The 25,651-nt window shown below is 42.2% G+C and overlaps 1 protein-coding gene across 1 annotated transcript in view; it reads right to left on the bottom strand.

The window, feature by feature from the left end:
* SPAG16 (sperm associated antigen 16) overlaps positions 1–25,651 on the bottom strand; it is a 409,743-nt gene that overhangs the window by 111,677 nt on the left and 272,415 nt on the right. The window contains exon 14 of the mRNA XM_028704644.2: positions 17,775–17,840. Within this exon, the coding sequence (XP_028560477.2) occupies positions 17,775–17,840 (66 nt within the window). The remainder of the gene's footprint in view (positions 1–17,774; positions 17,841–25,651) is intronic.

A 25,651-nucleotide genomic window follows, 5' to 3' on the forward strand; every position in this document is an offset into this window, starting at 1 on the left:
AGTGTTAAAAAGGAAGAACCTTTAATGCTACATTTTGTTCTAAACAAGAAACTTGGTAATTTACTGGATTGGCATCTTCAGGTACTGATAAGAAATGGCTTTCTGTCTCTGGCAACAGTATGGTTTTCTTCCTTCCACAAAATGTTGAAATCAGAATCTAGCAACCTTGTTGAAGCCTTCTACATTTTCCTCTCCATAAGTACTATTATTTAGTAAAGCTCACTGCCCTTCTCTCTGCTGTCTTCTATTGATGCTGTATGCCACATAGTAAAATTAGTTTTACACAACAGCATAATGGAGCGCTGAAGCAGTGAGCTGTGTGATTTTCTTGTATGTTGTGGAAGAACGAAATTAAATACAAGGCAAAAAGCTCCTGCTCAGACCCCAGTAACCTAAGAGTAATGTTCTCCAGAATTATCCCTCTTCTGGGTTACACGCTCTGCATAATAGAAATATCAATTCTGCTATTTTATATGGTCAAAGAGCAAATAACAGATGAATCACTGAGTTGGTGAGGCAAATGTTGCAAATCTCTTCTTAGTAAAATTATCCTTTCATTATCATTTTCTTTTAAGGAATAATTAAAATAATGGCAAGCTCGACCTTTGGTCAGGTTTGTCACTGGTAATATAACTGGTCTGTCCAATCATAGACAGGAACTGGTTCATCTGGCATGAACTCATGGAAGTAACTACTTATTTCATGAAATGCACCAAGTAGACTGATATACTTTAGGCATATAACCACTAATAAATAGTTCAGTAGCTGATCCATATGCAGTACAACCCTATATATGTTTCTTATGTTCAATGGAATGTACTCCCTAGTTAGTATATTTAAGATTCCAGCCAGGTGCACCAGTGGAACTAATGAACTGTTAGAAAACTGAGCTAAATAGTACTGCATAAGGAAGGGTGAATGCTGTAACCTACCACTGTCACATCGGGGGGGGGGGGGGGGAATAAAGAAAAGAAATATTGCTTCCTTCAGCATGTGTACCAAACCTAATCTGTACAGCACATAGACATCAGTTTATGTGTATGCTGTTTTCCCATAGTAAGCCATGCTCAAAGTGGCTCACAACATCAGAAAACATCATTCATTCACAATTGCAAGGCATATAAACAAAATTTAAATCGGTCAAAGTATGTCATATTAACAAATATATACTATAAACAATCCAGTAGAAATGCATACTAAGTTTAGCAACAAAAGTACAAGAACATAATGCAAGGCACAGGATAAATAATACATCTTGTCGAGAGCAAAATGTTGGCCCCAGCAGCAACACCTAAACAAGGCCTCGTGCTAATCTTCTCCAGGCACTTTGCAGATGAAACAACAGACCCTCCAAGTGTCCCTATTTTCCAGGGATGTCCCTGATTTAGAAATGCTGTCCCAGTTTCTGATTTGATCCCAGAATGCCCCACTTTCCCTTAGGATGTCCCTATTTTCATTGGAGAAATGCTGGATAGGATGGAGTTATCTTCCCCACAGCCATCTGAAGGCAATCCTGTATAGGGAAGTTTTTTTAAAAGTTTGATATTTAACAATAATAACAATAATAACAACAATAACAACAATAATAACAATAATAACAATAACAACAACAACAACAACAACAACAACAACAACAACAATAATAATAATAATAATTTATTATTTATACCCCCACTCTGGGCGGCTCCCAATCAAGTATTAAAAACATGTTTTTTATGTTTTTTATATATGTTGGAAGCTGCCCAGAGTGGCTGGGGCAACCCAGTAAGATGTGTGGGGTATAAATAGTAAAATTATTGTTATGAAATGGGACATCCCTATTTTCATCAGAAAAATGTTGGAGGGTATGAAGGAAGTCTGGGCCTTGTGTTGCCAGACCAGGCTGAAATGAGCCAGAAATCAGATTTGGCAAGACTCACAAGTAGATGGATACATATGAATATTATTTTTCCAGCAATCAGGTAAAGAGTTCATGAAGCACTTTTTTGGCTGAGGCTTCCTTCCCTTGTTTCCTCCACTGCTTTTCAACTCTGGGTCAGGATCCACCTGTTCTGCCCATCACTCATTACACAATACCACAGGAAAAGGAAGCCTAAATAGGAGCTGGAAGCCTATGGAGGAGGCTCATGGAACCTGCCAGCCAGAATCCAACCCTCTGGGAAAAGTCCAGCCAAATTAGAAATCCACTGGTATACAAAACTGAAGTGGAGTCAAAGGGAGTGGGGCAGGCCTTTACACCACTATCATGATAATCTAATTTCTGTCAGATTGGGGAATCTAGACCAATGTGCGAGCTAATGAGTTTACCTGTCCAATGTGATTTTCAGATATTTCATTTCTAGCCCTTCTCTTAGTAGCAAAGATGCTCCACACTGTAGGCTGGAGTCAGTCACAAATAAGTTCTGTTTCAATTCAGACTTGTAAAGTTGATAAAGTTATGGCCCATGGTTGAACCATATCCCCAGTAGACAGTCTATCCTCCACAAACACTTTTATTTAACAAATGCTTTGGGTAACTAGAAATCAAATTCAAAGTTTGTGCCTGGTTACCTGCTTTCCGTTCCTCTGAGCAAATTTTAATTTGGAGAATTTCTAAAATTAATTTTTAATAGGTGGGTGTGTAGTTTGCCACAGATTGAAGTTAATATCTTTTTTCTCATTGCATGTTACTAATGTACACAAGCACATGCACACACTGATTGAAACCCTGTTCAAAGCTATGTCAGGGCAGTCACACAATCATAGCAGGAATCATTTTTTGCTTTGACATACATGTGTGCTAGTACACACTCTAGGGGGAAAGGTCATCAAATAAAAACTGTGAAAAGATGCCCCCCTGCAGCAGGCACAATGAAGTCTGGAAATCAGAAACAGAAGAAAGGTGGACTTTAAAGCAGCACTGCTGAGCAATCAATCAATAGCAAGTTATTCAGAAGCCCAAAATTCAAGGAGAAACTTGGATGGGGAGAAATTTTGCAAGCATTGCTCTCTTGTTGGCGTGTTTACTTCTGAAAGGTATCTCATAACCTGTCCTGTCCTCACAAAGAGTAGGAGCTTACAGGGCATGACTGACACTTCAGTGTGGCTTAACCACAGCCTTTGCTGGTGGAAAAACTGATCACCTCACATTTATGCTCTTGTTGCTTCAGCTGCGGATACTGCAGTCCACAAAGGAATGAAACAAAAGCTGCTGCTTCCTTTCAAAAACACAGCCTTGACAGCCGTCACAAGCTTTCCCTTTCATGTGTGCAAGGAAACAACCACCCTGATTGATAGGCATCTCTGTAATGAGGACATAATAGTGCGGCTGTTTATAAAATGCATGGCGCCCTTGCTGAGACCCCCTCCCCTCATAAATTGAGGTGCAGAGCAATTACTGCTCACTCATGCTACTAGGTGAATCTTATTAGCTTCAGACAAGATAAACGAGGGCTTTGGGCATCTCTTGGCAGTGGCATGAAGAACTGAGGAAGCTGACCAGAAAGGACCAGCAGCTCATCACTCCAGCACCTGGACAAAGCCCTATTCCATTATTATTTGCATGAAGGGGCACTGCCAGTACAAACAGACTGCAGGGTCGGGGCTTCAGCATACTGTATAGTTGGATATCTTCTTCTGCCTTCTCACATGTTCAGCACAGGGTTCCTGGCTTTAAATCAAGAGCAGAATCGACATAAGGAGAGTAGGGTTACCACTGCAGACATTTGCCCTGAACACATGGGAAGCTGGAAGGAGACAGGCAACAACAGCATGTGCATCCCTACAAGACCTCTGGACTCAGGCAGTGACTGAATAATCTTGCAGAACAAGCAACAAATGAGCTAAGTTGAAGTGCTGAAGTGCATGGATTTCTGTTTGTGAAATGCAATGTTCTTACCCTCTCCACCCTGTGTGCCCCCTAAGTCTGTTCTAGAGGTTTCCCCAAGCCTCTGGAACAGTTCGGGGAGGAGAGGGAAGGGAAGCCTTGTTGTGCAAGTGGAGATTCTTGTTAATAAAATACTGCGCATAATTATTAGTGATTTTATCAAAACTTGTATTCCTGGGTTCAGAAACAGGGTCTCGTGACTTTGATATGTTCACCTCAAATATGAAACATGCACCACAAACTCCAAAATCTTATCCTGGTCAGAGTTTGATCTCATCCAGCAAATTATCTTATCAAGTTTGAAGGTCAGGTTTTTATTCAGAGAACCCCACATTAGTGAAAACATGAATGAAAATAAGGATCTTACCCTTCCCTTGAAATGTTTCTAGCACTTGAAATTGTCAAACAATGGTAGATTATTCTCTTCTTGTTTGTTTAAAATCACTCCACATGATCCCTCCTTGCTGTATGAAACAGAGGAAATATTTCTGCCTTTTACCAAATCAAGGACTAAGACGTTTCTTGTGGTGTTTGAAAGAAGAGTACATGCTAGGCTTGCAAAAGTTCTTTGCATAAATTTACATACAGAGCTCAAGATCACTGCACACCCTGCAGAGTTATTGCTATACAGAGTTGACACTGCACTTTATACAGCAGTTTTCTTTGCTACACTTTTTTTTCCAAGGAGCTTAGTCTAATCAATTTATTTTTCTTTTTATCTATCAAAGCAGTGCCTCTCAATTGCAAAGAGTTGTGCAGTCAGATGAGGAGAGGAATGATAATTGCCAAAGCTTTCTTAAGATGGTTGTGAATTGGATGCTATCTTTACTCCAAAGCCCTGATAGTGGCATTCATAAAGGACTCATGGGTGATGGCATCTCAGAGCGTAAAAGCACCTTCAAGTGTGCTCCTGACCAACATCAGTAGGTGTGAATTCACACATGCCTTTTGGGCTTATTTCCCACTCCATGGCGCTAATCCTTCTCCTCCATAGGAAGTTTCAGATGATGCCACATGTGCTGAAGCAACACATGTGATGGGACTGAATGCCCTTCTGCCATCTGTGCATTTGGCTGGCTTGTACAGGGGCTCTGTGTGTCTACTCATGTATGTGAGTAGACCTTTTCCACACAAGGGTAGGAGATCTTTGTCCAGTCAGAGTCCCACTTTGCATGGAGATCTGCACAAGTACATCTACTTAAACCTAGAAACCTTGAATCTTCAGGCAGCCAGGGGTGCAGTTACTGGGCATGTTAGCAAAAGGCAGGACTAACTGATACAGCCCATACATGCTTTCTTTCAATGTGCTGAAGGGCAAGTTGAACCCTTCTCATGAGTGATAGTAATATGAGGTAATGGGTGGGGTGCTTCTAGCAATCCTTTGAAACCCAATATGTAATATCTGTTTTCTTCAAATATCTGCTACTTTGCTCATTTTATAAATTGACTAGCTGAAAACTTCACAAAGATTCTAGATTTACTACTAAATCCTGTAATTGTTTGAAGTTCAACCCAGATTTCTCTTGTGGGTGGCTGTCAGAAGGAAATTTATACAGGCTTAACAAGAGACTTCCAATCTCTGACTCCACTCCCATCCCACTGTGCTTTACTGTATTTACCAAAAGTATGGCCTGATAGAGGCAGCCCAGTTAATACGAAACACATTCAAAGTGAATTTGAACTTCAGCTTGATTCCAAATCGAGCAGGTACCTAGTACTTATTCACTGAGTATGCTTTAAGACAGGCAACCAGTCCACCGTATCTCTAGACTCTTCTCAATGACCCACCAGGATGCAAGAGATAATTGTGGGTGGTTTTATTTATGCTGAGAAGAATTCCAGCTTCATAAAGTACTAGGATGAGCCAGGGTGGAACTAGGGTTCCTAGAACACACAACCACCCCAAGAGTATCCAAAGCTTCCAAGAAACCTGTACACCCCTCTCTGCATAACATGTGTTGTCCCTGGAACCTCTTCTCTGGCTTCCTCAAAGAGGATCCAGTGCATACACCACCCAACAGCCTTACCTACTCTAGAGGGTTGCTGTGAGGATAAAATAAAGAGGGAGAGTACCATGACTGCAACCTTCAGCCCCTTAGAGGAAAAGGCAGGATATAAGCAAACCACCATGCAAGCCTTTGAGAGGCAGAGATGCAAGAGGGCATCAGAGGAGGAAGGAAAGAGGGACAGAGGCCAGTGTTGCCCACAGCACCCCTCACCATCATTCAAGGCACCCCAGGGTGCCATGGCACACTGGTTGAAAACCACTGATATAATCAATGTCTTGATCCTGAATAAAATCTATTTAAGCAGTCCCTAGGAAGGGCTCTTTTTAATACACATTTTATTGCTTAATGCAACACCCATATTCATAATTTTGTTCTGTTACACTTTCATATGTGAATATTTTTAAATTTTTCATTTTCAAAGCACCTTCTGTACTAGTCTTAGTCTTGTGTTAAATAACAAGGCTAATATCTGTATTTCATTATAACCTTACTTTGTAATTACACTCTGCAAGTAATAGCATCAATCATCTAAGGAAGACCCTATTAGCCTTTCTGCATCTACAATTGTACATATTTAAAATTATTAAGTAACCTTTGCAAATGACTGACTTTGAGTTTATGCAAAGCGCTGAATACTCTGAATACATAAATAAGCACCTCTGGTGCCTTTTCAGTTTTATATTCTATTCTATTCTCTGCTTCTGTCTGTCAACTGCAGGCAGGCTGCCCCTTCTTTATTTTTGCCATCCGTAGAAACATTTAAAAGATCTGATTCTTGAATCGTTTGGCTCAGTAATGAATAAGAACTGACATCAAATATCAATACTATTGGCCTAGCTAAATGGTAACTGACATCAAGCTGGACTACTGAAGAGGTAAACAAAATTGAAATTTTGTTTTGGTATAAGAACTGTCTGACATTATTTGTCCTTTGGTAAATCAATGGAAAACTGACCTGAAGTGTTTGCATTTCAGCTGGGGATTCCCCCTCCCCCATTTTTGGTTTGGGCGGTGGGGGAAAACAAAGAAAGGAGAATGGGTTTCCACAGACCGTGAGGTGTTAAGATAATTGCAAATACAAAATGTTTGAATATTAATAGGCAAAGTATTAAAAATATAAAGAAAATTCAGCCTATTTAAAGCCCCTTGCACATCACCAATTTGGAGCTTAATCTGATGCACAGGCTGCAGCATGCCTAAACCACGGAAATCAATGGGCTCAGGCATGCTAGACCTGCAATAGGTTCAAGTGCTTTAAGACTCGGCTCTTGAGCCTAAGGCCAGTTTAAATATGAATGTAAACAAGAAGAAATAGCAAAAATAATATTATGCATTATGATTGATTATTCTGTTATATATTTTTTAAATTCAATCTTAAAAAGAAAATGATTGCAAATCTCTCATATACTCATAGGCAAACATACTGCTCCTTGCATATCATTATGCTGATCTTATTTGCAAACCCTCCAAGTATCCCCATTTTCCAGGGACAGTCCTGGATTTACAGGTATGTATTTTTGTTTTATAGATCCTCTTTGTTTTGTTTTAAAACTCTTATTTCTTTGCTGTGTGTCTCTGTTGCTGTATGAGAGATTTGCAACCATTCTTTTTAATGCTCCTTTTAAAAACAACAATAACATAGCTACTGGATTCAGTTGGAGTCAGTTTACTTGAACGACTGCCTGACCCCATATGTGCCTACTCATATGCTTCAATCTGTGGACCTGGCACTTTTTACAAGTGCCACAAAGCCTTCACGCCATACTTGTAATTGACCCTTCAGTGGGCACCTACTGTCTGGAGCTCTCAGTCCATTAATATTAGGCAGATTCCTTTGATGCATTGTTTTCAACATCTACTAAAAAGCATTTTGTTAAGACAAGCCTATCCAGAAATGTGCTTTTACTGCGCAATTTGTTTTGAAACTGCTGGTTTTAGCTGCATTTTGATAAAAATGTATGTCTACGTATTTTTATCATTTGATTTTATTGGCATTTTCTTATGTATATTTTATAAGCAGCTTAGAGATTGCTATATAAATCTTGTTCAATGATAAATAAATAAATGAATAAATAAATATCATTTTAAAGGTAAAGGTACCACTGCCCGTATGGGCCAGTCTTGACAGACTCTAGGGTTGTGCGCCCATCTCACTCTAGAGGCCGGGGGCCAGCGCTGTCCGCAGACACTTCCGGGTCATGTGGCCAGCGTGACATCACTGCTCTGGCGAGCCAGAGCCACACACGGAAACGCCGTTTACCTTCCCGCCAGTAAGCGGTCCCTATTTATCTACTTGCACCCGGGGGTGGTTTCGAACTGCTAGGTTGGCAGGCACTGGGACCGAGCAACGGGAGTGCACCCCGCTGCGGGGATTCGAACCGCCGACCTTTCGATCGGCAAGCCCTAGGCGCTGAGGCTTTTACCCACAGTGCCACCCGCGTCCCTAAATATCGTTTTATCATTTTAATATCATTTTTAATATCATTTTAGCTATCCCTTATTAAATATTGCATACAATTAAAATGGCCTTGATTATCGTGGATGTGATAAACTTAAAGGGCAGAGAACTGCAAACAAAGGACCCATAGTGTGCATGTATGCTGTAGATCACCTAACAAATATAGCTCTCCAAAGAAATTCAACAACCATTGGGTGCTGGGGTATTAAATGGGGTGCTCCCTTCATTAAATGAGAACTCCCCTCTCTTTTTCTAGAAATAAAAAAGAGCACATACAAAGACAGATCTAATTACTGCTAGTTCAAGTCACATTTAGAATTTTTCTTCTTTCATCTAGCCCAGGCATAGGCAAACTCGGCCCTCCAGATGTTTTGGGACTACAACTCCCATCACCCCTAGCTAACAGGACCAGTGGTCAGGGATGATGGGAACTGTAGTCTCGAAACATCTGGAGGGCCGAGTTTGCCTATGCCTAATCTAGCCAGTCGATATTCTACTAGTCACAGAATACACTTTCTCCAAATTACTGGGATAACATGTGACTGGCTAAGAGGGGACAGAAGCTGGATATGGATGTGGATTCAGGAGAGGCAAATTAATGAGATTAGGTGACATCTGGATTTGGGAGGCTGCCCATTTGAACTTTAGTGACAGGTATTTAAGGAGCTTTTGTGGAATACAGTAGAAAGGATCAGTCCTGGTTTGGGTGGGTTGTGAAGCAGAGTCTATCAATGAAGGCCTCCGTCTGGGTCTTTCATGACATGTAAAGTCAACTGGCAGGGGAAAATGGCCTACTGGGGTTTTAGTAGATGAATAAAAAGTTTCATCCTATTTTCTTCTCTAGTCCACAGAATCTGGAGAGATGCCATGTTGTCTTTGAGAATGTCTTTGGAAATTTGCTGAAGGCACAGTATTGCATTTTTATCTGGATATCCCTACTTACTAAAAGTTTGAGCACCATGTTAACAAGGACCTTTGCAATCTGCTATTCTGGTCAGCTTCAGAGCTATTCATTCAGAACTTTTTGAAGAGTGTGTGCCTGCACTGCACTGATCTCTCTAGGGAAATAAGCAAGGCTGTATTTTTCCTTATGTCTTACTGCTCCAGGTTTTTTTCATTTCCTCCAAACAACTAAAGGACTTGGATTTCACCAAGCAATAGCCATCTTGAATACTTTAAACTGCCCAAGCTCAGGTCTCCTAAAGTCATATGAATAAAACATAGGAATAATATAATTTAACTACAAAAGCAAAGTTATCTTCTTACCATATTTCCATAATTAAAAACGGCTGTACAGATTCTGAAACTCTCCAAATTAATTTTCACCTTCATGAATGTTGAGTTAACGTTCTCAATGTTACAGTCCTACCATTCCAGAATTTTGACTGGAGCTAATTTTAACTTCAGAGAGAGCAAATAATACATCCAATTTGGATATCCAATTTTAACAGATTGTGGGTTGTTAACTGACATGGTTTTGTAATTTTTTACTCCTAAAAGGTTCTTGTTGCAAAAAGATTGACCCTTTCATAATTTGACATATTTATCTCCCAATTAATTGCCATTCATTCATCCATTCATTCAGATATACATACATACCCTAGCCCATCTCCTTAAAAACATTTGCCTACTCCCTTCCAACTTCCTTCCTCATCACATCCAGAAATGATCCTTGCTGCTTGGCAGGTCTGAAGCACCCCCTTAAACTCCCATACATTTTTACTCAGTCTTCCTCTTAATTCTGCTTTTGCTGAAAGTATAAACTCATAAACCCAAAAATTCAATGTAAAGTTAAATGTAAAGGTACCCCTGACCATTAGGTCCAGTTGCGGACGACTATGGGGTTGCGACGCTCATCTCGCTCTATAGGCTGAGGGAGCCGGCGTTTGTCCACAGACAGCTTCCGGGTCATGTGGCCAGCAGGACTAAGCCACTTCTGGCAAAGCCGGAACAGCACACGGAAATGCCGTTTACCTTCCCGCCGGAACGGTGCCTATTTATCTACTTGCACTTGACATGCTTTCGAACTGCTAGGTTGGCAGGAGCTGGGACCGAGCAACGGGAGCTCACCCCGTGGCGGGGATTCGAACCGCCGACCTTATGATTGGCAAGCCCAAGGCTCAGTGGTTGCATCTTGTAACTTGAAATATGGTTTTGGTAAATAAGCAAACATAATAAGCAGAAGCCCTATGGCCAGCTTTTGACAAACTAGGAAGTTAATGTTACAGACACCTATTCATGTATTTTTTTTTATGATACGTCCACACAGCATGCTTTCCAAACATGTATCAAACTTCTCAAATTCTATACTATCCGTTCATTATTAGTAAAGGCTGTGTTGGTAACTTAGTTAAATGTTTAACTTTTGCAAGAAGACATTCAGCCTTGAAGTTTAGCTACTTCTTGCTTGAGAACAATAGATAAGCTCTAAGAAATGTTTCAAGTCTAAGTGACTACATCATAACCAGAACGGAACCATTCCATTTGTGTGCAATACCCACAGAACTCTGGATGTCAAAGTGATGGGTGCAGTCATAGGTATATCAGTGTATTTAAATCAGAATTGTCAAACTGTGTTATTATTGTTATTATGGTTTTTGTTGTAGTGTCTTTTGCAGTTATTGTTTGTATCGAAAAAATGATTAAACAATTTTTTTTAAAAAGTGATGGGTTCAAGTCTAGTATTCTCCCTGATATACTAGTTTTCTATGTTCTTTTAAATAGAAGAAATTTTATGTAAATGCCATTTGCAATCTAATGTGGTATAGCCCCTACATCTTGGATTTCGTAGATCTAAATTGTGTTGTACTAAAGAATCTGGAAGTTTAGAGGTTCATAATTCTTCATGATGTAAAAGCTTTGATGTCTGATTAGATATCAGATTCCTGATACAGCTTTTGTTTTAACTGCTCCAAAACTGATTGCATTTAACCTTTTGACAGAATGCATCCCCATAGAAACTGTCCCAGACTCGGCTTCTGGTTCCAGTCTGCCTTAATGGATGCCGCTCCCATGATAGCAGAGATCGTTAGTAAAGATAAACAAGGATTCTTTGAGGGTAATTGTCCTTGCAAGCTCCCCCCAGGGGCCGGGGGAGTGAGTGTCACTCACAGACCATCTCAGTACCTGGCTCTCGCTCTGACATGGAATCCGGGAGGCAGGGAGGCACTGAGTGCAAAAGCAGTTCACCTATCGGTAACCCTCCTATGCAGCCATTAAGAAGTAGAGGTACTTCTGTTTATTAGAGTGAAATTAGGACTAATATGCAGGCGTGTGCTGGAACAGATGGGTCAAGATCATAAACTCCTAAACTGAACCTGCTACAAAGCCGTAATGTTTCGAACTGGAAAGAAGACTTTCTTCGATGCAAAATATGGTATGTGAGGGGGTGGGAGCATTTACCCGTTCTTTATATATACCATGTTTGCTACATAATTTATTATGGCACCCCCCCCCCCCAACCCATGCTAACAAATTGATAAAAGGCAAGAGAAGATAAAAGAGAACAGGGTTATATTTATGGATTACAAAGAAAAATAGAACTGTGTGAGAAAATTGAGATGGATTTAAAGCATTGAAATTTCACTGTATTGCTGGCACCTTCATTATATTTTTAGGCACCAGGTGAAAATGTTCCTCTTCAACCAGGCCTTTGGCTGATTAATATTTTACAGCCTTTTATGTGTCTGTGGGAAGGGAGGGTTTTGTTTTACTTATTTACTTGTTTTTATCCAGTATTTTATTCTGTGGTCTGAGTTCTTATGATGAAGGGCAGTATGTATGTATGTATGTATGTATGTATGTATGTATGTATGTATAAATCTCACTGTGTAAAAACTGCATTCCAAACTTATCGGACCCTAGAAGATAGTTAGTCAGAGAGTTTTGCTAGGATGTTTTAACACTGGAGTGCTAAGCTGGGAAGAAAGGTATGGGAATGGAATGTCAATAGCCCCTCACTGTAGGCCTGGTTGTATGGCAGAATCTACGCAATCCTTTTTGTTGGGGAGTAGGAATTAAGAGAAGTCGCGCTACTTCTTTCAAACTACATTTTGTTTTGCCTTATAAATCACATTTATACATCTGAACTCCATATAAGGGTATAAATAATATGCAGGAAAAGAGGGTCAAAGGATGGATAGAACCCACAGGGAGCTTTTCCCACATATAAATCTGTGGAAATGAAGCAGGTTTTTAATTCTTTTACAAATAACTATTTCAGACGAGATTATTTTATATTAGAATGAAAGGATACTATATAGAGTGTATATTGTATATTGTAAGACAGCAAGAGTAAAGAGTCATAGGAATGGGACTCAAGTGATGCTTGCCTAGCTGATCTCTGCTTGTTTCTTTATGTCCATTATGTTTAAAAGGGTAGAGAGTGGTATTTTTTAATTTTCTATTCTGTCAGACTTTAATGGAGTCCAAAGTGCTCCTCATCAGTTGTGCCTGATGCAAAGCCTATAACTCTCTCCTGCTCTTTTATTCAGATCTGGAAACCACAATTCCTGCTTTGGCAGCCCAAATCATGACTACTCTTCACACCCTCTATTGCAGCTGTAGAGAACCTTTGGCTTTCCAGATATTGCTGAATTACAACTCTCATCAGCCCTGGAACACATGGCCAGTAGTCAGGGATGATGGGAATTGCAGTTCAAGCAATATCTGGAGGGTCAAAAAAATTCTATATCTGCTTTACTGGGTCTTCCATACACTATTATTTGGACATTACCGCCACTAGACAGATGCTAACTCTAGGGTTGCCATACCTCCAAGTTTTCCCAGACATATATGGGATTCGTCCTCTGGAAATGGCATCTGGGGGGAATTTTCAGAAAGAAAGAAAAAAGTCCAGGAAAATCCAGATGCATGGCAACCCATATCCGGTTTTTCACTTTTTGAAATATAGCAACCCTAGCTAACTCCTCTGAACCTTGCGGCAAGTGGGCTTCAGTGGAGAGGATTTTCCTGTGTCACTCTCAAAAACATAAGATCAGCTGTAAAATAAAATACATGCAATGAGGCAATTGCATGTGCTGCTATGCTGAAACCACTAACTAAAAAATAAATATATCAAAGATGAACACGTGGCAATTTATTTGGCCATTCTGCCTCCTCCTGAGTAAGCACATGCATTTGAAAAAGAGTCTTGCATCTAAATTCGAAGCATATTTACTCAGAAGTACTATAACACGCAGTTTTTTCCTCCTGGAAAGTAAGGGGAAATGTCTGTGCGTGTTATGGAGCGAATGCCTACAGATGGCAGGGGAATCCGCTGCAGTTGTGAGCAGTCCGTGGCTCTCTTTGAAACTGCAAAGCGGGTGTAAGCGGCTCCTGACAGCGAGCCGAGCCGGGCAGGAGGGAGAGAAGCAGAGCGGGGTTGGTTGCTTTAAAACAGCCCCGTGCTCTATGTCCCTCTCTCTTCTCCACTGAGCTGCTAAGTAGCAGCAAAGCTTTTCAGCCAGCCTAGCCGGGAGGAGGGAGAGAAGCAGATCGGGGCTGGTTGCTTTAAAACAGCCCCGTGCTCTATGTCCCTGCCTGCAGTTTTTTGCTGTCCGATTTTGGATCAGCCACTGTAGGGGCTGTGTGTGTGTGTGTGTGTGCTTGAGCTATCGTTCTCCTCCTCCTCCTTCCTGTTCACTCTCACAGCGCCCCAGCGCTCTCCTGCGACTTTAGGAGTGATACTCTGTGTGTCTCTCTGTGTGTGAGGCATCGTTCTCCTTCTCGTGCTTCCCCTTCACTCTCCCAGCGCCCCTGCTACTTCTAGCGCCCCTGCGACTTTAGGATTGATACTCTGTGTGTGTGTGTGTGTGTGTGTGTGTGTGTCTGTGTGTGTGTGTGTGTGAGGCATCGTTCTCCTCTTGCTTCCCCTTCACTCTCCCTGCGCCCCTGCGCTCTCCTGCGACTTTAGGATTGATACTGTGTGTGTGTGTGAGAGAGAGAGAGGGGGTGGGATCGTTCTCCTTCTCTTGCTTCCCACTCCCAGCGCCCCTGCCTCTCCTGCGACTTTAGGATTGATACTGTGTGTGTGTGTCTTTGTGTGTGTGTGTGTGTGAGGCATCGTTCTCCTCTTGCTTCCCCTTCACTCTCCCAGCGCCCCTGCGCTCTCCTGCGACTTTAGGATTGATACTGTGTGTGTGTGAGAGAGAGAGGGGGGGGATCGTTCTCCTTCTCTTGCTTCCCACTCCCAGCGCCCCTGCCTCTCCTGCGACTTTAGGATTGATACTCTGTGTGTGTGTGTCTCTGTGTGTGTGAGGCATCGTTCTCCTCTTGCTTCCCCTTCACTCCCCCAGCGCCCCTGCGACTTTAGGGCAGCTTTAGCATGGATCCACATGGATCCTCAGGATTTTTGCATTGGGCTACCCCAAACTCACCGTCAGATCACATGTCTGTGGCCACAGCATGAACCACAAAAATCATACATCCACTGTTTTGTTTAGAATATTTTTTCTTGTTTTCCTCCTCTAAAAACTACGTGCGTGTTATGGTCTGGTGCGTGTTATAGAGCGAAAAATACGGTAAGTCAAACATATTTCAAGGGAATGGACTTCAGTTAAAGTATATACAGCACTGCAGCTTTTAGAATGAAAAAAAATCCTTACTCCTGAGTAAGCACATGCATTTGAAAAAGAGTCTTGCATCTAAATTCGAAGCATATTTACTCAGAAGTAAGTCAAACATATTTCAAGGGAATGGACTTCAGTTAAAGTATATACAGCACTGCAGCTTTTAGAATGAAAAAAAATCAACTTGAATAATTTGATGTCTATGCACCTACAGTTCAGCTGCCTGCCTTCCATGTATCTGCGATTAATTTATATAACTGTAATTACAGCTTCTAAAATTGCACCCCTCACTCTGTTTAATCAACCCTCTACTGGCAGTTTCCATCTTTTCTAATTAAGTTACTGAGGATGTCAAGCCATGATTCCAACACAGCGTTTAATGCCAGATGCAATATTCTTTATCAAAATAATATGCTAATCTGCAAAATCATCAGCATACAAAAGCTTGCTTCATTTAATCATGTTAGGTCATGAAGGATACTCTGCAGGGGGAAAGTTGGTATCTTACTTGAGAATGTCTTAATGGGCTCCTTCAACAGGAAGGGTGGGATGTACATCATATAATAAACAATAAGCAACAATAATTGTGCAGGGGTCTGTGGAAAGAGGCACATCAAGCCTTCTAGGTTTCGTTGACTCCACAGAGAAATGAGGAACCTTGCTGAGAAGACAACACATGTTTATTGGCTTCCCCCAGCTATGCCACTGGGGAGTTGGCAGTATTATTTGCTTCTGAACTCAGCAATTCTGTTGCCACCTGAGTACCAGGGAGTTAATTTTTATATATATATAAATCAGGTGACAAGAGGTAAGAAGCTTGACTGCTGCAGTAGAATTGTAATTGCCCTTTCCTCCCTGTTAAACAGGGGTAGGCAACCTAAGGCCCAGGGGCCGGATCCGGCACAATCGCCTTCTCTATCCAGCCCACAGACGGTCCAGGAATCAGCGTGTTTTTACATGAGTAGAATGTGTCCTTTTATTCAAAATGCATCTCTGGGTTATTGGTGGGGCATAGGAATTCATTCATTATTATTTTTTCAAAATATAGTCCGGTGCACCACATGGTCTGAGAGACGGTGGACCGGCCCACAGCTGAAAAAGGTTGCTGACCCCTGCTGTTAAATATGTCACCCTCCCCTTCTGTTTTGCTCTGGGTTTGGGGGTGAAATACCTTAAGAAATTTGACCCCACGAAAAATTAACAGAGAACACAGTAAGGGGGTAGGTGCCCCCAGACCACCTGTCATTTAAACACTGGTTTTAAAGAATGTAATATTAAAGTAGCTGTTTTAGTGCTGAGCCAAAGGGGGATGCTATCTCACGAAAAGGTTCATCAGAACTGGCACTTCTCTCTCTCTCTTTGCAGGGTATTAATGCAGAAGCAGAAGGTCTGCAAAACTATCCATTTCTGATAGTAGTCTGTAATTGACCAGGTCTGATTCTAAGGGGCTTTCTTTTCTTTTTCTTATAATTTTTATTAAGGTTTTTAAAATATTACAAAAAGAAAAAAGAAAAAGAAAAAATACAAAATAAAAACAGTTAAAAACAATTCAATCTTTCCATGTCTTATCTTTCATTTGCCTGTTCCCCGGACCTCCTCACACCTCCCTTTTTTGTATCCAGTTCAATTAGTTGGTTCAGCAAATCCTTTCCCTCTTTGTTTTTATCCTAATCTTTAGTCTTAATATATTATAACTTTAAATTATCACCTATTAACAATCCATTTTTGCACATCTTTTAACATTGCTGCTGAAAACCACTTAACTTCAATCCAACATCATTCTAACATTCATTAATTTTGCAGTATTTTTGTAAATAGTCTTTAAATTTCTTCCAATCTTCTTCCACCGACTCTTCTCCCTGGTCTCAGATTCTGCCGGTCATTTCCGCCAGTTCCATGTAGTCCATCACTTTCTTTATCCCTAGTGACACTGACATATAGCTAAATCTGAGTTGCTACACAGTGTAGTGAAATCATCCTTTCTGGAGTGTGAACCTCTGTTTTGGATGACTTTGGGAGGAATGAAACAAATGGTCCGAGGAACAGAGTAGGAAAACAGTAGGGCTACAAATACCTGTGAATAGCTATGAAAAAGATAGGCTCAACATTCTTTCCTGGGAGGGGAATACCCACCCACTTCCTAAAATCATGAATACTGACCTGAAAACTGGGTGATGTGGAGATCAGGTGGCCAGATGCAAAACATGGCAGGGCTCATATGCCTAACATACTTGCGTAGACAAGAAAATTTCAGCAGGTGTAGCTCTTGTAATGGAAGCCAATTCTCTTGAAATTCCGTCTCCTACACAATTATTACACATGGAGGAGCCCTGCCTTCTTCTGCATCGGGTCATGCAATGTGGAGAACATATAGCATAAAAAGGTAAAGGTAAAGGTACCCCTGCCCATACGGGCCAGTCTTGCCAGACTCTAGGGTTGTGCACTCATCTCACTCTATAGGCCGAGAGCCAGCGCTGTCCGCAGACACTTCCAGGTCACGTGGCCAGCGTGACAAGCTGCATCTGGCGAGCCAGCGCAGCACACGGAACGCCGTTTACCTTCCCGCTAGTAAGCGGTCCCTATTTATCTACTTGCACCCGGGGGTGCTTTCGAACTGCAAGGTTGGCAGGTGCTGGGACCGAGCGACGGGAGCGCACCCCGCTGCGGGGATTCGAACCGCCAACCTTTCGATCGGCAAGTCCTAGGCACTGAGGCTTTTACCCACAGCGCCACCCGCGTCCCTAACATATAGCATACCATTCCTCTATTCCCATAGAATCTTAGAGGCTGTGCACATGACATATTCAGCTGTAGTGTCATTCATAGATATATTGTACTCTAGGCTACCATTTACTTTAGGGTTTCGAGCTTACCTTCATGTTGAATGTGGCATGGTTGCAGGAATGCATGTGACCACAGAAGGTCTGAGCACACAGCCCCTTTAAAAAGAAAACACACAAAAATCAGAACAGCAAATCAGACAATCACATGTGCTGTATAACTTCTTTATAAACTTGTTGAGTTTGATTTTGTGCTGTTCCAGCTAGATGAATGGATGTTTGTGCAAACTGATAATATGTTATCCTTGTGTCTAATACCAACCAACTCTTCCCCTTTCCAGTTTCCAGAGACAACATTAGCTTAGACTAAGCACTTTGGTCAGATTCCTGGTTTGGGGGGGGGGGTGATCAGGTTTTAAAAGGTGGTAGTAGCTGGGTTCCTACATCATCTCCTCAGAAAAGTCGCCTTCAACTGCAGAGGATATAATCTTGAATCAGTGCTGGATTTATGTATAAGCTAAACAAGCTATAGCTTAGGGACCCACTCTCTTGGGGCCCCCCAAAAAAATTAAAGGAAAAAAATTGGATGTACATTTCCAGAATATAAGATAAAAAACAAATAAAATAAAACCTAGATACAGCAACAGTGTTTTGTGTTGTGTAGGCTCCTATGATGTAAGTAATGGGCCCCTGCCTGCTAGCCTGCTCCATAAAATATCACTGTTTTGCTCCTTTCTATATATAGGGTGCCTACATTCTGCATGGACTGGCTGCATGTCAATATAGCATATATTCAACACAAAAAACAGTGACAATTTGTTGTTGACAAAGGACAGCTGGACATATAAAGGGCCCCATTACCTTCAGGAGCTGAGGACCTCATCAAACCTAAATCCGGCCCTGTCTTGAAGGGCTTGGTGTTGTTGGGCTTGCTTACAAAGCAAAACCCTAACTGACGTTTACCAGGCAGGGCTAGTCTGAGAGCTGAAGAGGAAGTGTTTCTCTTTGGTGAAGCTATTCCTTATAACCAAACTGTCCCAAACCAAAATTACTAGAGAAGAGAAATTTTGTCTTTTTCACTACCACCTCAAACATCTTCAAACAGCCTACAGTGAGCATTCAGCACAATTTTTCTACCACTCGTACTCTAATTACCTACCCAGTTGCTCTAACTAGAAAGAGAAGTTAAAGGGCACCTAGATATCATTGTACTGGCGTTGAACGAACTTTCTGTTGGACAGGTGGAGTGAACAACCATGTCTCTGAAGGTTTATCTATTATCCCATGGAGGTCTTATGAAGCTGCATCTGCATTCTAACAATATCTGGATATTCCTGCCATGCCCAAGAAGAGACATTGCATGTTTTGAACACTTATCTGCAAATATGGGTATGCATTTTTTCTGAACAGCAGATTTTTCTAAATTGCTATTTGCAGATTAGTTTGGATCCTAAGCATACTGCACATTGTTCCTCATTAAAGATAGTCAATGGCAACTGTTCAAGTAACTTGCATACTGTGTACAACCAAAGCCATATATTTACTTTAAAAAACAGGAAAGAATTGGGTTGGAACAATGATGTATAATATACATGTAATTAAGAGAAGCTAAAGTGAAGTATATATATCTTTAAGGGGAAAATAACCATTATTTTATGAGGAGTACATTGCTATAAATCTAGCATTAGCTCCTTGATAGGAATAATCATGTAATTTATGGAGTAAAGCTAATCTTGTTAATTGAAGTGAAGGGGATAGCCAAGGTACTGGTAGAGATGAGTATACAGCTCATTTATCTTCCTGCTGTTAACTCTTAACTCCCATCATTTCTCCAACGTATACTGCTGTTTGGTTTTGCTCCTTAGGAAATAGACACAAAGAGTAGGAAGGGAACTACAAAAACTCTATATATGATCTTAGCAACTCTAACGGCTAAAGTCAAACTTATCTAGATGTTTTATATTATATAAAATCTCCCATTCCACTATAATGTACAGTACTTAATTTAGTTTGCTCAAAGTCAAGATGGCAATGGCTACTGAAATTCTGGTTTTCTTAGTTGATCTTGTGAAAAACCTCAGCCTTGTAATAGTGTAATGCTATTTATTTGTTTATTGGTTATTTATTTATTGTGTGAATCACCCATAAAACATCCTGAACCAATTTAACAATAAAAACTTATATAAATGGAATTTCAGTCCAATGTGAATAAAATGTGGGGCAAAATGCTCCACTTATGGGGCTTCTTGGAAGAGGAACGTCTTCAACAGGCACGGAAAATACAGTAAAGATGGCACCTTTCTGATATGTAATGGGAGGGAGTTCCAAAGGGTACGTGCAATCACACCAAAGGTTCAATTCCCACATCGTAACAAATGGACTTCTTTCATGAGATGGTGCCTGCAATAGACCCTCTCCTACAGAACACAGTGAATGACTGCAAATTTAATGGGTGAGATGATCTTTTAGGTATCCTGATCCCAAGCTGTATAAGGTTTTGTACACTAGAACCAGCACCATGAGCTTAGCCCATAAGCTAATTGGCAGCCAGTCTTTCAGCAATGGCGTAATGCAATAGCAATATTCTGCCCCAGCAAGTAGGTGAGCCACTGCATTTTGCACCAGCTGCAGTGGTGCACAGAGCCATACTCAGAGGTAGCCCCACATAGAGCGCATTGTAGTAGTCTCAGCAGATGGCTAAAAGTGGTCAGGTCATCCTGGCCCAGAAATGGCTTTAGCTGTTTCACCAGCCAAAGATGGCATGCCAGGTTACACCCAACATTGTGGGTGTCCGGCAAGCATGCGTGATGTCACTGCCAGGTGTGGGCCGGCAGCTGGCTTGATAACAGTACACAAGACTTAATTAACTGGTAGATTTATTGCAAGCAGCAATTAGTCTCCAACCGCTCTATTGGAGCATCCATTCATCACAGTCAAGTTGACCCTTCTGAAGAGTGCTTCCGGTTTCTGCAGAACATCCTGAACTTCCGACCCTTACGTTTTGGGGCTTGTTTTCTTTTTGGATTTTCCCTATTCGCCTAGTTTGGGGACTAATGGCATAAGTTGCCTCCTCTTCCTGTGAGGAACTGCACCCCTTTGTGCCAGGTATGACTGTGCTTCTTGCGAGAGCAGGCTGCTCTCCAGCCCGCTCTGCCAAAGCAGATAAGCTGCATTCCTGCCAACTCCCGAAAGAGGAGGGGTTGACAACCCCCCTGTTTCAACTGTCTGAGAAATATGCACGCCTCTCTGCTCTCTCTGCGTCTGCCTGCTTTCAGTTTCAGGCAGCTTTGGGCTGGCATGTTCACGACAGTCACACACCACCACAGCAGGAGGGTCTGACAGAGTGTCCTGCTGCAGCACGTGTCACAGTGGGTCACCCAGCTGGGCACCCACAGTGAAAATTTGTGGGTGCCTCGGCATCCTCCCCTCCCCCAATGGCATCTATGGCAGAAGGCACACTTAGCCACTGAAGTCACATCAGCCTGTAGAAACAGAGATGCAGAGCACTGCCAAGTTATGAACCTGCTCCTTCAGCAAAGTACAGCCCCATCCAAAGCAGGCAAATGACCAGTTATCTGGACTCAGGAACTTCTCACTCATGGTGTCTCCACCTTGCCAAGATTCAGACTCAGTTTTTGGCCCTCATGTAGCCCACCACTGTGTCCAAGCACTGGTATAGGGCTTGCATGGCTTTTCCTGATTCAGAAATAGATCTTGATAATGTCAGCATATTGATGACACCTTATCCCAGATCTTCCAATGACCACTCCTAATGTGTTCATGTAGATGTTAAATAACATTGGGAACAGCATAGTAGGCAGTGGCCCCCCGCAGCACAAGTGCTATGTGGGTAGTTGGGTGGGTGGGAAACCACCCAATGCTATTTTCTGAAATCAATCCTGGAGAAACAGTGCCTTCAATACCCATCTCACTGCATTGGTTAAAGAGACCATGGTCAATGGAATCAAAACCCGCTGAGAGTTTAAACAAGAATAATAGGATCACAATAACATTCTTCTCTCAATAATGGTCATCCACTAGGTGGGGCAGCTGATTGGGACAGCTGCTGCCATGCACCTGGCCTCCTGTCAGCTGTGTTGCTGGGCTTACTATGATAACAGGATGCCGGAATAGATGAGCCATTAGCCTGATCCAGCAGGCTCTTCTGTTCCTGCAGCTGTCACACCACAAATCTTTTGATCACCTACCACAGAAAGGGAGTATTTGTCACTGGGTGGCAGTTGTCAACAAGTACGTTGGATCATAGGGACGCAGATGGCACTGTGGGTTAAACCACTGAGCCTAGGGCTTGCCGACCGGCAGGTTGGTGGTTCGAATCCCCATGACAGGGTGAGCTCCCGTTGCTCGGTCCCAGCTCCTGCCAACCTAGCAGTTCAAAAGCACGTCCAAGTGCAAGTAGATAAATAGGTACTACTCTGGCGGGAAGGTAAATGGTGTTTCCGTGCGCTGCTCTGGTTTCACCAGAAGTGGCTTAGTCATGCTGACCACATGACCAAGAAGCTGTCTGCAGACAAATGCCAGCTCCCTCGGCCAGTAAAGCGAGATGAGCCCGGCAACCCCAGAGTTGTCCGCAGCTGGACCTAACGATCAGGGGTCCCTTTACCTTTAAGTTGGATCATTGCTTCTTTCAAGACTGCCAGGACCACTCTCTTACACAAAGATGCACCTGTCATGTACCCTCAACATGCTCTGTGAAGTGAAGGGTCAAAGGTGCATATGTTTAGGCACATTGTTGCAAGTGCCTTGTCCGTGTCATCAGGCCACATCAACTAAAACTGATGCCATTATATCCTACTGTGCTGGAGACTATTCTGGAAATTGCAAAAAATGTGGCTCCAGTAAAATTGCTATGGAAGGGAGCAAATCTATTCTGAAAGGGCCTTGCAAGCAGGGCACAGTGGGCTTTGAAGGCCCAGAACTCTGCTCCTTGGGCTTCAAGGGCTTCAAGGGGCTTATCTGCTCTAGCCAATAGAAAACCGCCAAGAGCATTTCCTGAAGGTGCACCATCTGAATTGACTTTAAAGAAGTCCAGTTCTACCTCTTACTATTGTAATTACACCTACTATTCAATTAGACAGTTGATTTAACAACTATCCTCATCAAAAAAATTATGATGAAATAGTAGGGTTAAAAGAACCTCCTTTCCATTATATAGATTCTATCATTTTTTTAGTGTTCCTGACTAATCAAGTTTATAAATTTAACTTGGGGCAACATTAGACCTTGCCAAGGAATATTCTCAAAGCTAATTTGCAAAAGCAACGTTTTGCATTAGATGTAGATTTACATATGAAAAGAAAGAAATTTATAATAACTCCTAGCTATTGATAGGGCTACTAAACTATGCAAACCTTACAATTCAATTCTCTTAAGGGTGCCGTCCATATCTTTTCAGCTACAAGCCTGAATTAAATCTGGAGATGTAAGTTAGGTCATACTATTTCCATCATACTTCTAAGTGCATCAACATTTTATCATCGATAATGAACCTTTTGGAACCAAATATATATAACTAGTGTGCTTTGGACTGATATTTTTGGTTTGTTGCTTTTTTATCCAAATATCCTAGAAACTATTAGATATAAACGTAAACCAAAATTCTGGAAATAGGTCCTTATAGTTCCATGGATCTAGATAAATGCCTGGCTTCACACATTAACTTGGATAGCTTTGAAGGGGGACTAGACAGATTCATGGAAGGCAAGGTATTTGTGGATATTAGGCCATGATTGTTAGCTGGAATCTTCATGCCTAGAAGCAGAGTCCCACTGTGTGCCAGTTGGAGGGGAGCAACAGAAAAGGGCAACTAAAAGGATCAAGGGGATGGTGAAACTCCCCTATGAAGAAAGGATACAGCATTTGGGACTACAGTGGAACCTGGGATTACGGCGGGGATCTGCTCTGGAGGGCCCGCCACAACCAGAAAATGACGCACATCAAAGCACCGCCTTTGCGCATGCACGAAGCGCGATTTAGCGGTGAACCCGGACGTAATCCATTCCCGTACTTCCGGGTTTGCCGCGGACGTTCGCCGAAGCGGACACAAGCAGAGGCGGACGCAGAATGAGGTTTGACTGTATTTAGTTTAGAGGAAAAAGTGAAAGGCAGTTGTGGCTGCATACTTTTTAATGTCAAACACCACCCCATCTCCAATTGGAGTGAGATTCCAGGGGCTCCAGGGTATGTGTTTTCTTCAAAAGCACAGACTGTAGTGTCTCTGTGATATATGGTTTTATTTATACATATATACAACCTGCACCTAGATGGAGGGATTGCAGGTCAGTCACATCCTATGAGGGTCTGGCTTCCCCCTTAAGAGCAGCTTTGGATTAAAAGGGCAGCAAAAAGCTATCCTCTGTGTCTCTTAGTTCCTGCTGGTCATCCCCAGCTCACTTGGAGTTCTGCCCCTCCTCGTCCTCCTCGCTGCTCACCAACTCCAAGGACCTCCCCATAGACATGTGTCATTCAAAGTTGAAACCCTAAACCTGTCTTTGCCTTTGCCCACTGGCACCCAGCAAAGAAGGGGCCCCTTGCCTGGCAGCCTTGCCCTCTGATGGGTCTTGTCCTTGATGGGCCATCACTGGCTTTTGTCCCCTGCTAATGGGTTAAACCACAGAGCCTAGGGCTTGCCGATCGGAAGGTCGGCGGTTCGAATCCCCACAACGGGATGAGCTCCCGTTGCTCGGTCCCTTCTCCTGCCAACCTAGCAGTTCAAAAACACGTCAAAGTTCAAGTAGATAAATAGGTACCACTCTGGCAGGAAGGTAAACAGTGTTTCCATGCACTGCTCTGGCTCGCCAGAAGCAGCTTAGTCATGCTGGCCACGTGACCCAGAAGCTGTATGCCAGCTCTCTCGGTCAATAAAGTGAGATGAGCGCCGCAACCCCAGAGTTGTCCGTGACTGGACCTAATGGTCAGGGGTCTCTTTACCCTTTAATGGCCCATCCAACTTGCTGGCTTGGCTCATTAGCATAACTAAATCCAGGTCATTTCCCTGTTTGGCAAAGTTATTCAAACCTTCATTAATTCTAACTTTTGCTAACTCAGGAATTATGAGGAGGATCTGGCACCCAGGAATGTACGGCAGTGGTTTTCAACCAGTGTGTTGTGGCACCAAAGGGGTGACATAACTGGGCTCCTGAGCCCCACAGAGGTGCCACAGAAAGAATGTAGCTGGTCAAGGGAGTTGTGGACTCAAAAAACGTTGAAAACCTCTGATGTAGGGGAATTTGGGGGAATAACATGAGGATGTGACTTTTTTGCAGTTCAGTTGCTTATGTGTAAATGAGCAAAGGAAAGCAACCAAATAGCTTAAATTCTACAGCCTACCTAATAGCAGATTAGCACAGATGAGCTTCATATCCACGAAGAGGCAATTTTCTATAAGAAATGTTTCCTCGTTTAAACTTTGTGTGAAGAGAGAGGAGAAAGGTGAGGGGTATGTCTGTCTGTCAGGGCCACCAGTAAAACCTGATCTTGAGCAGCTGACACTCTCTCAAGAAAAACAAGAGCAGGGAGAAAGGAATTGAATGCTCCGCCACTCCTTCCCTGCTAGACAGAACAATTAAGGAGCTTTTCCTGACCAGATACATGTCAGATGCTTTGTATGTGAGGCAGAGTTCCCTGTGTAATGGAGAGCTAAGCCATCTGGATAGCAAAACAATGGCATTTTATAGAAAAAAAGCTTTCTGAGCTAATATTTTCTTCACAGTTCAGTTCAAAAGGAACAAGGAAGTGGGAAGTTTAGGAGTGGGGGCTGTGTAGGTGGGGGGGAGATGGCGGGTGATTCTGAAGTTGGACTGGCTCAGAAAACCAGATAAGTCATTTTCTCTCTCTCTCTCTCGAAAAATAAATAAATGGCTTATTAACCTGGAGAATCACTAATCTCTAGCCATAAAACAAAAATAACAATTAATTGCAAATCATCTATAGGAATTGTATACAAATCT

Source organism: Podarcis muralis, chromosome 1, assembly GCF_964188315.1.
Source record: "Podarcis muralis chromosome 1, rPodMur119.hap1.1, whole genome shotgun sequence".
In the NCBI taxonomy this organism is placed as follows: domain Eukaryota; kingdom Metazoa; phylum Chordata; class Lepidosauria; order Squamata; family Lacertidae; genus Podarcis; species Podarcis muralis.